This window comes from Lichenostomus cassidix, chromosome 3, assembly GCF_008360975.1.
Source record: "Lichenostomus cassidix isolate B80296 chromosome 3, HeHo_3.0, whole genome shotgun sequence".
Taxonomy (NCBI): Eukaryota; Metazoa; Chordata; class Aves; order Passeriformes; family Meliphagidae; genus Lichenostomus; species Lichenostomus cassidix.
In genome coordinates this window covers 56,178,215-56,195,312 of record NC_139483.1, presented here as the reverse complement: position 1 = coordinate 56,195,312, position 17,098 = coordinate 56,178,215, and the positions used below count along the sequence as shown (strand labels likewise).

Below are 17,098 nucleotides of genomic sequence, written 5' to 3'. Positions count from 1 at the left end.
ATATTTCTTAATTTAACTGAGAGCTGAAGCAATGAACTTAGAATAAGGCACCTCTGTAAGAACTAGAGCAGCAAGAGACATTAAATAACTGATTTCGGAGAAATCTGTACTCTTTGCAACTCACAGGCAATTTCATCTGAACTCTTTCACTATTATTAAACAAAACCAAGTGTCTTTAACACGGGCAAGGAAACAAATATGGACTGACCAAGAAGAAATTTAAACCAGCTCTACTTATTAACTTCATCACTGAGAGACATGGCTAGGCCTACACTGACTCAGAAAATGTGTGAAAAGTAGTTCCTCAGTTGAGCATGTCCCTAGAACTTCATTACTCTCCTTCTGATCCCAGAACTGTAGGATCTAAGCCAATATATTCTGCAACAATTTCCTTTCCAGTCAGTGCAGGCAGAGGTACTGACTCTGCCATGTGCTCTCCAGGATGCTGGCGAATGTGAGTCTGGTGAAAAATTTCTAGATAATAGAGAAATAATGGTAATACTGGGCTACCTCTTTTTTCTTTTTCCTTTAATACCTGCATTTTATGTCACTACAGAGTTTTCAAACAGCTATATCATAACAGTCTGTCGCAAGCGTATTGGGTGTTTCAGTTTGCCAGACCTGTCATAATAAATTAATTACAGGATGTTGCAGAAGTGGCTGAGTTCCAGCAGCATCTTGCACAGTTTAATATAGACCTATTTCCCCATTTCGATGTATTTGTGGTTAGATAAATCCTCAGAAAATTTACAGCTGCTACACACTAGTTTATTATACTCCCTGCCTTTGCAGGAGATATAAGTGCAACAAAAATTTGAAGTCTGCTCAGAGCATAGATTTTACTGATATTGCTTTACCGGTGTGGAAACATTTTTTTCCGCTAAAAGTGGCATATGCAGTTTCTGCTGATTATTTGCATTTGAGCATTACACAGGACTTGTAAACTTGCTTGTCACAGCCAAACACTGCAAATTCATTTGGCTTGACAAAGTCCTCACAAATAATAAGGTGGAAGTTTTAGATTAAATGCCAATCCTACGTCTTCATCTGTGACTGCAAGATAGAAAATATTTTCCCAGCCTTTAGATCTAGTATTCACTAATTGCAGCCATGATGTTGTGGCTCAAAGCCTTGTTGACTTTGCTGGAGCTTTGAGTGTAGGGATCATGTGTGATGCATCTACTTCGAGCATCTTGCAGGACTGTGACTGTGCAGAAACATCTCACTGCTGGTGAACAGACCATTCTGAAGGTCTGTTGCAGCAAGCAACCTGCATACAACAGAAGAACGAAAGACATAACTCTTGCCAAAACCTCTGTGAGCAGAACACATCCTTGTGTAAGGATCATACAATATGAAATGCTTAAAAGAGTAGCTTGACTCTTGGTGGTCTGAAGTTCCAATCTCTGCTGTAGCTGTTTTGCACCACATGAAGAGGGTGGAGAGGACTGAATCAAGGCAGAGGTGCCTATTGCAACAGGCAGCAACTATAAAGGTGCCTTCTGAAGACCTGTGCCAGAAATCAGGGAATGAAAGATTAATCTATCCCAACAGCTCTGCAAGTCATAGACTATGTGGAACCTTTGGGGCTGTAGCTCAGAACACTACTGAGCTAAGAGTTACTGGAGAGACACAGAATGCTCTTCATGGGTTGTGAGAGTTCATCCAGAAAGCTTCTGTAAATGGTACAAAACAAACTTTAAAAAGTGAAGTGGTTAAATATATGAATTTCCAAAGTCTAAAAAACATGACTGAAGCAACCAAAGCTCCGCTATAAAACACCTACATGCTATCTTCTGTTCCTTCTTCTTAAGTTCCAATTTCTAATTGCCACATTTTTTTAAGTCTCCCCCAGGCAGCAGCTTTCTTCTCAAGTTGCTTATTTCCCTCTCTCAGACCTCCTCTTGTTTCTATTCCCTTCACACAGCAGTTCTGTTCCTAATGCATGTATTCTAAACTCCAAGCAATAAAACCCCTTGAACTAACACAGTATATTTTTACAAGTGCAGGTGTACATCTGTAAGTTAATTTGTCCAAAATATTCTGTATGGACATTGGACAGAATGCTAAGGGAAAACCTGGGAGTACCAACCTCTACATGAATCTTCCTGGCCTCCCTCCACTACTCAGAAAATACTTCTACCCCCTCCCAATTTCCACATCCATAAAATAGGTTGCACTGCATACATACTAATTTCATATGTGCTGGAAAAGGATCATTAAAAAACCCCATCACTCTTTGTGTTTACCAAACAAGTGTTTTTGCTTTAGTCTGTTCCCGCCTTAAACAAAGTGTTTCCTATTCACCTGAGTAATTAGAGCAGAAGGATGCAGTGAATGAAGTGCCTCATTATCAAGTTTGCATCCACGGTCCCTGCAGAATGGCTACCATGCCGGCTATTTTTCATAGCTGTCTGCTTTTGCTTGTAATGGGCCATTGTTAACCCTAAATGATCCTGACATTCAATTCTCCATCAGACAATTGCGTCCAGCCGGCAGATTTAGTTCACTAGTCAACAGAGACTTTCGGTTGTCATGTTCCTCTGTGTTCTCATTAGCCCTTGTTTGACTGTGATCCATCCCCTACTGCCTTCTGAATTAAGTGATGCTACAAATACACTTATTATGTTTTATGATGTCTGTTCCTCAAATTATTTTAAGGAAAAAACTAAATGCAATTTGATGGCCATTGGGAAACACAGGAAAAACGTGGCCATCCATTTTCTTCTGCGTTGATTTTTGCAGAGTTCTCGATATCTCTGCCAGATCATAAAAACATAATAGCAACTGCATGGTGTAACCACACACACAAAACTACGAACACCAGAACAATGAAAGACCTACGACACTGCTATCACCAGCAGCTATAAATATCTAAGATTCACCCTTTTTAAAACAACATTTTATCTGTTTTGTTCCAGTAATGAACTTGTGCCACCCTCTAAGGAAGTCTCACAGAGACTTTTATAACTCTTGCATTTTAATTCACACATCATGGTTTAGGGAGTAATTTTGCAGAACACTCACTATTCTTAATCCAAAAAAAAAAAAAAAAAGGGAAAATTTTCAGTAGGAAGTTCCTTCTGGAATTTTTCTTCTACTGAAATTTAGGTCCTCTAAGTACTTTGACAATATTCAGCAAATATACATGATATTCACTATAAAGTGATTTTAAGAAATATCAAGGTTGCATTAACACAGAAACAAGAAGCATTATATACACTTTTCAAATTAAAACTTTCTTTATAAACCATTGCACTAATCCAAACTGTTTAAAAGTTCTATCTCTTTTTTGTAAATTTAAAATCCCAACAGCAATGCCTGAAGAATAAAGATTCTAGTAACATCAAAACATAGTTCTTCTTAAAATGAATGTATCAGCCACATTTCTGAACACTAGGTAAAAACTTTGTCATTGTGCCCCGCTCATAATTTATTAAAGAGACTTTAGGATGAAGGTTCTAATTTTAATACTGAAGGATCACAAACTTTTTAAAATTTCAGATATTTTTGTTCCTTTTCTGTTAAATCAATGTAGAAAACTAGCACCAGCGACACTGTGTATAAAGGAATAGAAGTCTCTAACCAACCATGTGGTAGGGAAGAAAAAAAACTAGAAGCAAAACAAAAGCTATTGCAATTACAAGAAAACATTATGAAAAGTTTATTTTCAACTCCTGCATTTTCATGTTTGGCTCTTATCTGATTCCTTCTGCTTAATTGTTATTTGGAACTGTGCCTTGGAAGATACTACTGCTGCCTCTCCTCTCAATTTGGAAAGTGTGGCAAAGCAGCTCTATTCAGCTTCAGAGCAGTGAACATAATTGGAGCCCTAGTTCGCAAGCATGAAAGGAGGTGCTGTGCCTTTGATTAGAACTACCATCTCTCTGTGGTGTTTATCTGAAGTGTTATTTCTGTCTTCAGTGTCGACAATGCCAAATTAACATTTTACAATGCTTTCCAATGAGCTCCCAGATCTTGGCTACTGCTCAGCTCTCCCTGACGTGGAGCCTGATGTCACGCTCTGCCCTTGTTTTAAACGTGACCCAGGACATTTTAAGAAATGTACAATGTCGAGATTTTTCTCCTTTATAAGATCTCTAAATGCCACATGTCAGATAGGATGATGAGCTGAAATATGCTGCAGGGAGATAAGAGGTGGGGAACCTTGACAGAATCAGGCAGCCCCAGGACCAAGGTAATTTTACACCAGCTCTGAATGGATAAAGAGACATTCCTAAGTTTCCAGTAGACATATGTAAGCCCCATTTAGGGCAGGGCTCCACACACACACTCCAGGCAGAGCAAAGCTAGGACTGCTGGCAAATAACCACTACCAGTGGGGCAGAAAAGGAGTGTTTGTTGCTGTGCTTTACTTGAAAGAAAAAAGTTTACAGATTTTTCTGGCTTTAAAACATGTGCAAGGAAGATATTACAATATCCAGCAACTAGTTCTCTGCATCTGGGTGCATTTCACACATCAGTGCCCAGCATTGTTATTTTCACTTCTTTTTTTAATGGAATCAAGTGCCCTGTCTACTAAATAAGGGCTTTCTAATTTTATGTTATTTATTGCTTCAGAGGGGGAGGAGAAAGAATTTCCTAGCAGAGTAAAAATAAACTGGACATCATCAGCCAGAAAAAAATACCAACGCTAACTGATAGAAAGTGTTTTGTTTAATATAAAATATAAATTATTTAACACCATAGATAATTAGGGAAGTCATTAGTAAAAGTTCACAAAATAATACTCAAGTAAAAAAATAGATTAACGACACAAGTGAATAAGGACTACAAGTAAAACAGCATAGTTGGATATGAAATATTTCATTCAGACAAAAGAAAGTATATTTGGCAAGACTGCTGCCAAAGCAGCCAGGAACTCTGACAACAAACTGCAATGAATCTTTACTATGTGCAGCACACCTCATTTGAAAAACGTAACTGCCTGGAATTTGCAACACTTATTTTGATAAGAACAAGTAGTCCTACTGAAGACAGCGTAGTTGCATAGTTAGTTACTCCACAATTCCCTTAAGAGCTGCAAAATGCAGTCCCAACAAATAGCTGGCATCAAAAATATTTTTTAAAAGCCTGTTTTCAGGTACACCTTAACGTCAGCAGTCCTTTGGTATTTTACCATTCTGAACACTCTTCTATTTTACTTACAGCACACTTTAAAATGCTAATTTAATAACTTATGTAGTGGTTGGGCTTGTTTTCACACTTTTTCACTTGATTGTCGGCTTCCAATGGATTGATCTACAGCCTACATAAATGTCTAAGTGAAGGTTTAATCAGATACTAAATCAGCAAACATTGTATTTGACAGTTTCCGTTCTTTTCCAGTCCAGTGAGGAGTTAAACATCCAAATTCTGTTGATTTCAAGAAACCCAGGGCAAAAATCACCCAAGACAGGTTTGCACCACTGGTAAGTCACAACTGGTACCATTTTGCATACTTAAGTGTTTTAATTTCTTTGTTTGTTGTTAATCCTAGAAGAGAGGCCATAATTGCAGCCTTCAACATGTGTTATGAACATCACCCCAGTATTCAGAAATAAATTATGGCTGTGCGTCATGGCATTCGGGCTCAAAGGCAGTATTTGTCCTTCCATTTGTGCTTAAGTTTGAGCCTCTTGCTGCCTTTTTCTTCTTCTTCTTCAATTCCACCCCACGGGATGTAGGTTCGTTTTCAGCACCATTAGCTGTAACTGATGACAGAGGAGTATCGACACTCATTAAGTTGTGCTGATTTTCTCTCTCATTCCTTTGTATCCTTTTCTTCTTTTTCTTTGTTCCTCTAGAGGAAGGTGGATATAAAAAGAGTAAAAGAAACACAAAGTTAGCCCAAATTTAGAGCTTTTTCCACCTACAGCTGATGTGTTAGAGCAATTGTCTGCCTGTCCTCTTGAGCACAATGCTGAAACAACTACAAAAACTACTGTTCCACAGCAGAACAAAGACAGAAAAACCATGAAGACAAAATATGAGACCACTCCACTAGTCTACTTTTTATCATAGCATTGCTTTGAAAAGAACTGCTCGTGATCTTAAAAATCAGCTTGTCTTGATCAATAGACAACAGATGTAATTAAAAAATACAAATTACCAGTCTCCTCCTCTCATAAAAGCAATTGCACTTGTTTGTTTTTTTCACTTTCCTAAGCTCAGACACCAAAATACTTTCAATTAAGGAGAGATTCCTCGTTTATTTATGCAACAAGAATAAGAAAAGAAGTCAAGTACATAAGATTAGTTTTTCCATTTTAATTTACCTGAACAAGGACAGTCAGAAATCACTTTAATGTCTATTTATGCTTTTCAGGCTTCATACAGAGCCAAAAGGATCAGCCAAGCTCCTGTATCCCAGTTAGTGCCTCTAACTGGTCTTGCACATGATGCCATGGATTATGCAGATGTTACAACACTTCTACCATGAATTCCCACTCTTAGCAGAAGTTGTAACTTTATTTAACTATAAATATGTAACAATACTTCAATCTTTCAAAGGAAGTTACTGTCTTTGCTCAAAATTTGTATTGTGCTTAGCACAAAAGGGTCATGGTTTATCATCTGAACTGTTATGTTTAATGCTGCTGAAACACATAAGCAAATGGATGAATCAAGACTGAAGAATGTAATGTGTCTTTTCCACAAAAAGGGTGCTACAAGTGCTGCAGTATTGATGATAATGTCTTAATGTAACCAGATTTTATAGATGAAAATGTTTACACATCAGCCTTGCTAATGAACTGATGATTATCTCCCTGTAGTTGGAATTTTCTTTTAAGCTAAACTGTATACTTATGATTACGTGGATTGCTGCTGCTGTACTCCTGGAACATCCTAAGGAAAAGGTTCTGGAGTCTAAGACTCTCTGTGTTAGTATTCCTAGAATAATTTGGGGAGCACTGCTGCATGAGGAAATTGGGGTGCAAAGCCATAATTGTTCAGTGATATAAGTACCAATGTACCAAGCAGAGTGCTCAGCTGTGTCTCGTGCAAAGTTATGCAAAGAGCACTACCTAGTGTAGCTCAACAAAACCATACAGTGGGAACATATCTAAGGAGATAATGGCTGTACTGACAAGCAGCAGCTAATAATTAATTTTCAAAGGGTAAGGTTACTATGCTATTTCCAACATAAAGCTACTCTGAGAAGTTTTCATCTTTTTATTATTTGAACATCAGATGTGATGATGTATCAAAGCTTAGATTAAAATCAATTAGTATCCTTTCTCTACTTCTTCTGGAGTCTGCAGAAGACATGTTAACTGCTTGGCTAAGAAAAAAGTCGACTACCATCTTGTATAAAATTTGTTTTCCTATTGAAAACCTATATTTCCCACCTAGAAATTCTCAAAGATAGACATTTCATAACGACTTGCCATTCATGCTCTTTTAGAGCAGGAATTGTGGCCATAGTGAACAATACTGTTCTAATAAGCAAACCAGCAATCATTCATTTGGCTTAGTGAGCTGTGCAGGTGTTAAAGTTTCACTTCTCTATATTGAAAGTGTGTGATTGGTAACCACATCTCGCATGATTCTTAGGAATTATGTGGTAAATAAACTTCGTATCATATACATCAATGTGAAATGGATATTAAGTGTACTTTCACAGAAAACTAAAAAATAATAGTATGTTGTATGCAGAGCAACTATTTAAGTACAGCTTGGACTGGATCTCAAGTCATGTTGATATCACTGTTAGATGCTGAAATACAAACCTTTTCCAGTCAAGATGGCAACACTTGCATGCATGTGAATTTTTAAGGATATTTCAAGACACACTGACTGCAGTGAGCCAAAAAAATAAGAGTTCTGTCACAGCCCTGACAGGTCACGTTTTTGGTAACAGTGAAGTGAAAGTTTTCATGAAAAATAGGCAGCCATGTTTCTGAGTTGTTTTATTATCTGATCTGTGCTGTGTAAACACCTATAAACAGAAATACATGAGAGTTTTTCAAACTAGTGGCATCAGCAGTGTCAGAGGATCCTTTTCTCTTCTAGCTCTCAAAATAAGGAGCAACCTTGTAGTCCTTTTTGAAAAAAAACCTGGTACACGTGGTCACTGCTATGAAGTGCTATGACATGGAGCATGCATGAATTCAGGCTGGAATCTCCATGATGCTTCTGCTCCCTATAGTTCAGAATGAGGGAGCACATTCCAGTGACTCAGGCATGTAGGTGTTGTCTCTCACCTTTTTGAAATGTAATTGAAGTGGTTTTGGGGCTCTATTCCTTCAGTGTGACATCTAATGACAGCTCTAGTTTTCATTACAATGAACATTCATATTTGGTATGACTCAAAATTCTTGAACCTGCTTAAATCATTTGTGATTCCACATTTTAAATCTGTGGTCCCACATTTTTCAGTGGATGCCCTGGAAAATTTGCTTGAAATAATTATTTCCTGAAGTTCTACCAATAGAGTTGAGTCATCCCAAATTTTTGACACTGACTTCTAACAGACTGTGTCAACCGTCACAGTAACTGTGCTTTTAAAGCATTTCCTTCCTTAATGTATGTACTATCAGAATAGTTGTGCTCAAAATTCAACACTGAATTTTGTCAATGTGTAGTTGTACAGCCCATTCCTCATCATACATGAGGGTTAAACTTTCCACTCACAATTTATTATTAAATCTAGATACAGCTGGAGATATAAAATTAAGATATAAAGGCAGATTAAAATTAGGTAAGTATGTGCATCTACAGCATAATGCACAGATTATTTATATGAGGGGGGAACCAGTCTGGAAAATGATTACTGAAATAAGCTAAGGTGAAAGATACAATGGCAAACACAGGAAGTATTTTCAGATATCAATTTTTGAAGCATAAATGGTTGGAATAGCTGAAGATATTGTGGAAGTTCTTGTTCAAAATGCTGAGATCTTATCTGCTTACAGCTTTCATGCAACAGAGTGATAGGAATTTTAAAAAATGCAAGTGTCACCATCAAAAGTGCTGCTGGCACCTTTTTAGAATGTGACAACCTTTTGTAATTTGCATTAATTAATTTCTAGAAGGTGCAAAAATAGTTCACAGTCTGCAGCAATAAATCCTAATACCTAGCTAAGGGATGCTGAGGAGCAACTTCATATCCCCGAATTTTGATTGTCGTGTACATTATAGTCCTTGTTCTTTTGGGGATGTGCATATGTATATGAATGTTAATTCCTTCACATTTTGGGTGTGAAACACCCTCTAACTGATTACCCTAAAGCTAACTTCTTGTTTTGCTTGAAAAACAAAATAACCCTTCCAACATTTCTCAGTTTTCAAACAGCAGCTGCAGAAATAACATAGCAAATTGTTTTAAACATTCCTTGCTTACTGGGTTGCAGGTGAGTCTCTATCCATGTCACGTCTAGAGATAAATTTTAGGTCCCCTGACTTACTGGTGACTGGTGACATCTGTAAAAGAAACAAAAAAGCAGGAAGGTAAAAAGACGACAGACAACGGGGCCAACACATGTGCATAGAAAACCCACCAGCTTCCTGAATAAGGAGAGAATATACCTCGTTTGAAAAAGAATGTCTATCAGCCATAAAATGTTAACTCCTATGTGGTTACAAACAAGGAAACAGTGCCCTGCTATAAAAAAACAGATACTTGCAAATAAAAGACAGTTTTCAGGTAGGTGTAGAAACAAGAGGTTATGAATCTGCTCGAAGTTACCTTAAAACCCACACTGTCTTAAAAGAATTGTTATTTGTGCTACTACAAGTGGAAAACCAGACTGCTAAAAAGCCTTCTTATTGCATAGTTTTCACAAGAAAAAACTGTCTTTATTAAGCCTGCAAGTTTCATTCACAAGCAGTTCAAACCACTCCAGGTTACCTTGTAATTCAGGGCTAAAAAGATTCCCCAAATCTGGAAAAGTAAATTGTCTCATTTCCAAAGTAATTAGTGGGTCTTTGTAAAACTTGCTCCCTCTACAAACAAACCTCTTCTAATTCTAACAGGTCTCATACTTAATGAAAGAATTCCCATAAGGAAATGTGAATGCCCTTCCGGAGTCTTCAGGGGCAGGTTATTTTATTAGTTTAATATTATTTTTCTGCTGACTTAGAATAAACAGGATCAAGCTCCCATTGACTTACTGAATTCATACACTTACATATCCCACAACAGCCATGTTCAAACATTACTCATTAGAATTAGTCTGCTGTAAAAACACAGATTGCTGGATTAGTTTAGACAAAAGTCTGCCTATTAGAATACAATAATGTAGCATTGGCAGGGCTGGAAGAAAAAATTGTCTACTTCACACACAAAATCCTTGTTAACACAGTAATAAACTTGAGACTAAGTCAATGGTAAAAGTAAACACAAAAGAAGGAAATATAATACCCCTGATATGAAAATACAAGGGAGTGTTGTGAAGGGAATGACTCCAAGTAATTAATACTTCCTTCAGCATTTATAACCTTGTGGTTCCTTGCCATACACAATCATGAATTCATTTTGCTTGCAGTCAAAACAAAATCTTTTTCAGAAAATCCTGTGTGAATGATGTCAAACCATTTTTTACCCACCTTTTCAAGTAAATATTACAGAATCTTCTCATTGTACTAATACTATAATCAAATATGAACCATTCCAAAGAACAATAGAGTAGAATTCCCTAAAGTGCCACTACAGAAGACTGACCTCTTATAAAAAATAGACTAAAATTTTTAATACTTTCAGACACCTAAACACAAAAAAGTTACCCTTGTTTTACAGTTAGAAGACTAAAGTATCCACTCAATTAACCTGCCTAACTGAAAGTTTGCATGACCTGTTTTAAAAACAACTAATCATACAGCCTTTCCTATATTAAAGCACAGCTTTTTAGTATGAGTACCAAGGAAAGAAGAGCACACAATTGGAGACATTTGAATAGCAGTGTTCACCTCACATGGCACCTAATGAGAATTCCTAGGTCTTTAGAGACAGACTCCCAACTCCCCACAGTACTTCATTCCTACAAACTTTCAAGCATGTAACAAAGAAGGAACTAGACACTAGATCTTTTTGAAACAGATCTCGCTGCCACTACCTCCTTTTGTCTGTCCCACACACCTTTGTGTCCCTCTTAGCCTACTCCTTTTAGCCTACTACTTTTCCCATCCTAATGATGTAAGAAGTAGCAGTACTACTACTAAGAGGGTAGGATGGGAATAGTACTACTATTCCCATCCTACCCTCTTAGCCTACTATTTTTCCCATCCTAATGATGTAAGAAGTAGCAGTACTGAAGAAACGAGGGGATCAGTGGCAGATGCAAGGAGGCAGTGCAGGAGCTGGTGAAACAAGGGGATGAAGCAGCAGGAGGAAGAAGTGGAGGCTGGGAAAACAGAAGGTATTTGGCTAAGGAGGTGTGGTAACACATTGGGAACTCACTAAGGACATGTCAACGTAAGGAGCAAGTCAGGGAAGGCTGGAGCATGGAGGAGCTGAGGAGGCTCTTGATCTCATCTTTGTCTATTTCTAAACCTCTCAACATTTGTTATGCATGTGCAGATCTCCCAGAAAGCTCCAAACAGTTCTGTACAATTGTCACTGCCTCTGTACTAAGATTCAGTAAACCTGGTATTGGAACAGGCATGGTGTGAGCTATTGCACTCATCCAGATCACAGAGCTTAAATATTGATATAGAATTATTAGGGTAGTGCCAGGATTTTCTCAAGTTTCTTTTGCTTTATGATCATAGAAATAAAAATTGTAATGAAATACGTATTTTCCTTTTTTAAAAGGCTTGCTTGCTTTACAGCTCTTATTTTATACGTAACACTCTCTCTTGCTGCCACATAAGAAGCAACCAAGGCAACACAAATAAAGGCAAAATACACAAAAGCATATCAAGTTCCTGATCCCTGCTGTAGAATCCACAGCAGTAAATCAAGCACTAAACCCTTCCTGTGCAACTCATGGGAGCAATCATGTATTACAGAACACACTTTCTACAAGTACCTGAAGCAGAGGGCATCTAAGGAAATACTAGGGACAAAGTCTCATCCCTAGTCTATGTCTTTGGTAGTGCTTTCCTCTAGGTTGTACACAGCTGCCCCTAAGACTGACAGTCTGCAGTTCTCTGGCAGACTAAGAGGTAGATGGATAGAATAGAGTGGTGCAGAAAATCTATTCAGATTATTCAAGCCATGACAGTAAATGAGTTTGCTCTATAGCCTACTCTGCAAAGAGGAACTCTCCCATAGAAATTGTTTCTACAGAACTTGATCTAATTAAAAATTCATTGGATCACAGATGGCAAGAATGAACATGTCTCTGTGCCTTTTCAGACTCATCTTTAGGACACTACACTCAGTATTAAGTTTGTATTTTGTTTTCTATTATGCAGTCCATGGATAAAAGATTCCCAGCCATGTATTTAACTCCCCAAAGCTATGTCAATGCCTCCTGTCAAAACTGTTCTAACAAGTCAACTTTAGGAGAAATGTTGTGACATCACACCACACTCATAATTTTCTTTCCTGCTATTCTGCACCCGTCCACACATTTCCCGATTAAACTAACAACTGGCAGAGACCTTTGCTAGCAGAATTACATATTTCTTTTGCCATCACCTTCCTATTTAAAATGTAATTAACTTAAAATTGCTTTTTCCCCCTCTCTAGTGTTTTTAAAGAAGCCTATCTAAATCAGATTGCCCATATTCTCACCCTTACATCTAACAGCATTAACTTAGTTGTGAGTGTCTAGCAGAACCATGGCTCTGTATACAAGAGAGACATTGTCATGAATTTCTATCTTTTGCATAAAAGGGAAAATCTGTTGAGTCAAAACTGCAGTCATGACTTAACAGTGACAAATACTGCATCTCAGAAATCAAATCTACTACATGAGTTTTTCAGGGATAACAAAAGGAGGAGGAGGAAGAGGTGGGACACGATACTTCAGATTGAAGCAGTATGGTTCAGAACACCTGTTTTCAGTCTTGAAGCCTTGGCCTCTGGGAATTCATATGGGGTCACAGTTTTGCATTGACATTTGCATAAAAATAGTTCAATTCTCTTCAGAAAGAAGCTATGAAGACCCAAGGAGAAAAATGGGGAAGGGAGAAGTTAAGCTTACTCCTGAGGTAATATGTGTCGCTCAACAGCATTTTTGGTTATGCTTAACCAATTCAGTGGCTCAGCCTGATTCTTCGTATCTTTAAACACACTGGTCACCTACAGTAAATGTCTATGCATGAAATTTGATCTTTTCTTTTTTCCCCCTCAACAGGTATTAACTGGCTTATGAACCAGATACCTTCTCTTTCAATGACTCAAATAATACTATAGACACAGGTGTAAATATTTTCTGAGACAGAACACGTAAGTACCAACTTACAAATGAAGTAGCACCACACATACTTAAGAGAGTAATTAAACTTGCAGGTGCAGCTGACACACTAGAGGGAAGGGATGCTCTCCAGAGGGACCTTGAGAAGCTTGAGAGCTGGCTCTGTACAAACCTCCTGAAGTCCAACAAAGCAAAGTGCAAGGCCTGGGTTGCAGCAATCCCAAACACACCTACAGGCTGGGCAGAGAAGTGATTGAAAGCAGCCTTGTGGAGAAGGATTTGGCGATGATGGTTGATGAAAAATGCAACAGAAGCCAGCCAAGTGTGCTCACAGCCCAGAAGCCAGACAAATCCTGGGCTGTATCAAAAGGAGTGTGGCCAACAGGTTATAGAAGGTGATTCTGCCCCTCTACTCTGCTCTTTTGAGAACCCACCTGGAGTGCTGTACCCAGCTCTGGACATGGAACTGTTGGAGCAAGTCCAGACGAGGGTCACAAAGTTGATAAGAGGACTGGAGCACCTCCCCTATGAAGACAGGCTGAGAAAGTTGGGGCTGTTCAGCCTGAAGAAGAGAAGGTTGTGTGGAGACCTCATAACAACTTTTCAGTATCTGGAGGAGGCCTACAATGAAACCGCTGAGGGACTCTTTGTCTGTGTCCTGACTTGAGCCGGGACAGGGTTAAGTTTTGTGGAATAGCTGGAGGGGGTATGGCCAGGACCCAGATGTGACAGGACTTCACATCATTGTTTAGGGGTGGGGCGAAAAAGACTCTCTCGGAGAAGGGCGTTCCAGTCAGAAACTTGGTGGGGGGAAGCCATCTGGCACTAATTTACTGTAGCAGACTCCACAGTGAGCATTTCTGGATGTGAATCACTCTCTCTTTTGTACACTTTTGTTATTAATATTGCTGCTGTTACTGTTCATTTTCTTATCTCATTTGCTGTTTACAGTAAATTTCCGTGGGTTCTTATCACAACCCACGGATCTTCACCTTTAGTGCCTCCAATTCTCAACTCCATCCCAGTGCAGTGGAAAGGGGGAGAGGAAGAGGGAGCAAGAGAGTGGTGTGTAGTTTGGGAGAGCCTCGGTAGGGGCACTGAACTGGGGAGTGCCATTCCTGAACTACAACAGCCTGTAATGCTAGGACAAAGAATAATGGGTACAAATTGAAAGAGGGGAAACTTAGGTGAGATATTAGGAAGAAATTTTTTACTGTGAGGATGGTGAAACACTGGTTGTCCAAGGAAGTTGTGGATGCCCCAACTCTGCCAGTGTTCAGAGCCAGGCTGGATAAAGCCTTGAGCAACCTGGTCTAGTGGGAGGTGTCCCTGCAGAGGGAGTTCAAACTAGATGATTTTTAAGGTCCATTCCAACCCCTTCATGTTCTATGATTCAAACTCGAACAGTACAAACTGCATTTTAAAGGAAAAACAGAGTACCAAGAAATAGGAAACTAAAGAACTCAAAAGCTGAATGTGTTAATGCTGGGTAAGGATTGAGAATAATGGCCCATTCCTCATAGATGGTGCCATAGTCACATTTCCTTCAGATTAATGATTTCTTAAAGAATAATCAAAGTCATTACTATTTAGAAAGCAGGATTTCTAAAGATATATCTATTTTATAATGATATTCAACAATTTATGTGGAAACAGCTTTACAGACTGATTCTACAAAAGCATAGCTTCTGTCAGCCCAGATATCTACCTTCAGAAAGAGAGATCTGTAATCTTATTAGCAAGGAATGAAGCCCAGAATTACAAACTTCACTATAATAAATTCTAATTCAATTGAATATCACTTTTTTTCATATCTGCTATCTCTCTGAACCTTGAAAATGAACACACTTAATGTGTCAAGTCTTCAGCTCTATTCACTGCAAGAGTTTTATTGTATTAATTCCTTAGTGTTTCCCTCATTAGCATAATCACATCTTCCTATTTCCCCCTCCTTTACCTAAAAGATAATCAGCCTGAAGTGCTCCCCAGTAATGTTAGGTAATATTAATGGAGAAAATAGAAACAGCACGAACTACAAAATATAAGTTTTTGATGAAATTAATAGAAAAATTTCTATCTATTATTTTTGGAAATATGGAATAATTTTTCTGTGCTTTTTCAGTTTTTAGATTTAATAAATAAATTTTAAGCCCACATAAATACCCACATGGAAAGAGGTCAAGCCCAGGGGAAGAGCATCAATTGCTTGGCAAGTTAGTTTCAGACACACTGGACTAAGTATTCACAAAGTCTGACAACAACCTCCTCTAGGGGAAGAAGAGTGAGACCATGAATTATTTATGTGACGAGTGATAATCCCAAACTTTGTTTAAATATACATGTTTAAACATACAAGTTTTGATGACCTTTGGGTAGATTATTCAAATTGCGCAATAATAATGTGGTTCTTGCCAGTAAGCCTTTTTTTTTTTTTCTATTTTACATCTTGGCATCATTTTTCAAAGACAAATATAATAGAAATAGTACTTTCTTACATTTTAATGGAAGTTTTAAATTTACTGCTTTGTCTAGTACTACTTCCTACTATTCTCATGAACCATGGAATTACATACTTATTATTCAAAATCCAGTTACATGTATTTTATGTAGTGAGTGGCAGGCCATCAAATTATAAAACAAGTTCACAAGTTCTTATGGACAGCAGAAAATTTCTAAAAACACAATTAAAAGACATTCTATTGACTTTGAAATGTTTCTGATTGGCCAAAATTCTGCAAAACCCACATTCTGGTTTCTAATAGAACTCTCTCTGAACTCCTATCCTTTTCCACCTTCATCATTCAGGTTCATGTTAAGGAACCTGAAAACAACGCATTTACTTGAGCAATCAGATGATAAGTCTGTCTCTATTTCTTGGAATTCTTCATCAGTGCAGTGAGAACTTCACTCCATGAAATTTCTATTGGCAGTTTACATGCATGTTGTAATTAAAGATGATTATGACCTAATTTTGTGGCTCAGGAGTTAAGTAACTCATAAGGCAGGAAAACAAGGTTTGCATAAAACTATTATGTTATGAATGCAAAACTGATGGTAGAAAGTATTTTGAAAGAAAGTTCTTTGAACCAAAGCTTTTTTAAAAATTATTTGCAAAGATTAATATTGGATCTTGAGTATTACACCCTCTTCTAATGTTAATAATTCCACTTTATTCACTCATAAATCTCTGGCGATTAGCTAGATATGCATGTGTAATATCTGCAGCTGGAAAACTATTTTTAATTAGACTATCTGGTATTCTCAGTAATTAAAACCATAGTCACAGTCAACATTTTAAGTGCCTTATTTAGTCTTGAACAGTAGCAAAATCTCAAAAGTAATTGCTATGATGATTTTCACAGTAACTGTTTTGCAATTTTAACAGTGCTAAACATTTGAGTGATCCTGAAAAAAACCCAGAAAGAATAACAGATATAGCAGACCTAGGTATAACTAAGTATTTGGGAAAACATGCTTGTGTCCAAAAAACAAACACAACCAAAAAAATTCAGTTATATTTTCCTGCTTGTGTCAACAACTTAAGCAACAGCTTACCTACTCAATAAATATTTTTGGATTAAAAAAAATAAAAGCTTGTCTGCCAAAGCAAAAAAAAAACCAAACCAAACCAAACCAGAAAACAATGACAACAAAACAACAAAACACATGGTAATATGTTTTTGTAGTGATCATCCACAAAGTAATGATTTTTCTTATCTCCATGTAAAGAAAATTGGCATTTCACTCCATCAGGTCTTATACTGAAAAAAAAAAAAAAGAAAAAAAAAAAA

General features: G+C 37.6%; 1 protein-coding gene across 1 annotated transcript in view; it reads right to left on the bottom strand.

The window, feature by feature from the left end:
- Window positions 1–4,659: 4,659 nt before the first annotated feature.
- The window catches only part of AHI1 (Abelson helper integration site 1), an 81,912-nt gene continuing 69,473 nt past the window's right edge, over window positions 4,660–17,098 (bottom strand). The window contains exons 24-25 of the mRNA XM_085055887.1: window positions 9,347–9,426; window positions 4,660–5,803 (exon numbers count right to left, since the gene is read on the bottom strand). Of these exons, the coding sequence (XP_084912013.1) occupies window positions 5,566–5,803; window positions 9,347–9,426 (318 nt within the window). The 3' untranslated portion in view covers window positions 4,660–5,565. The remainder of the gene's footprint in view (window positions 5,804–9,346; window positions 9,427–17,098) is intronic.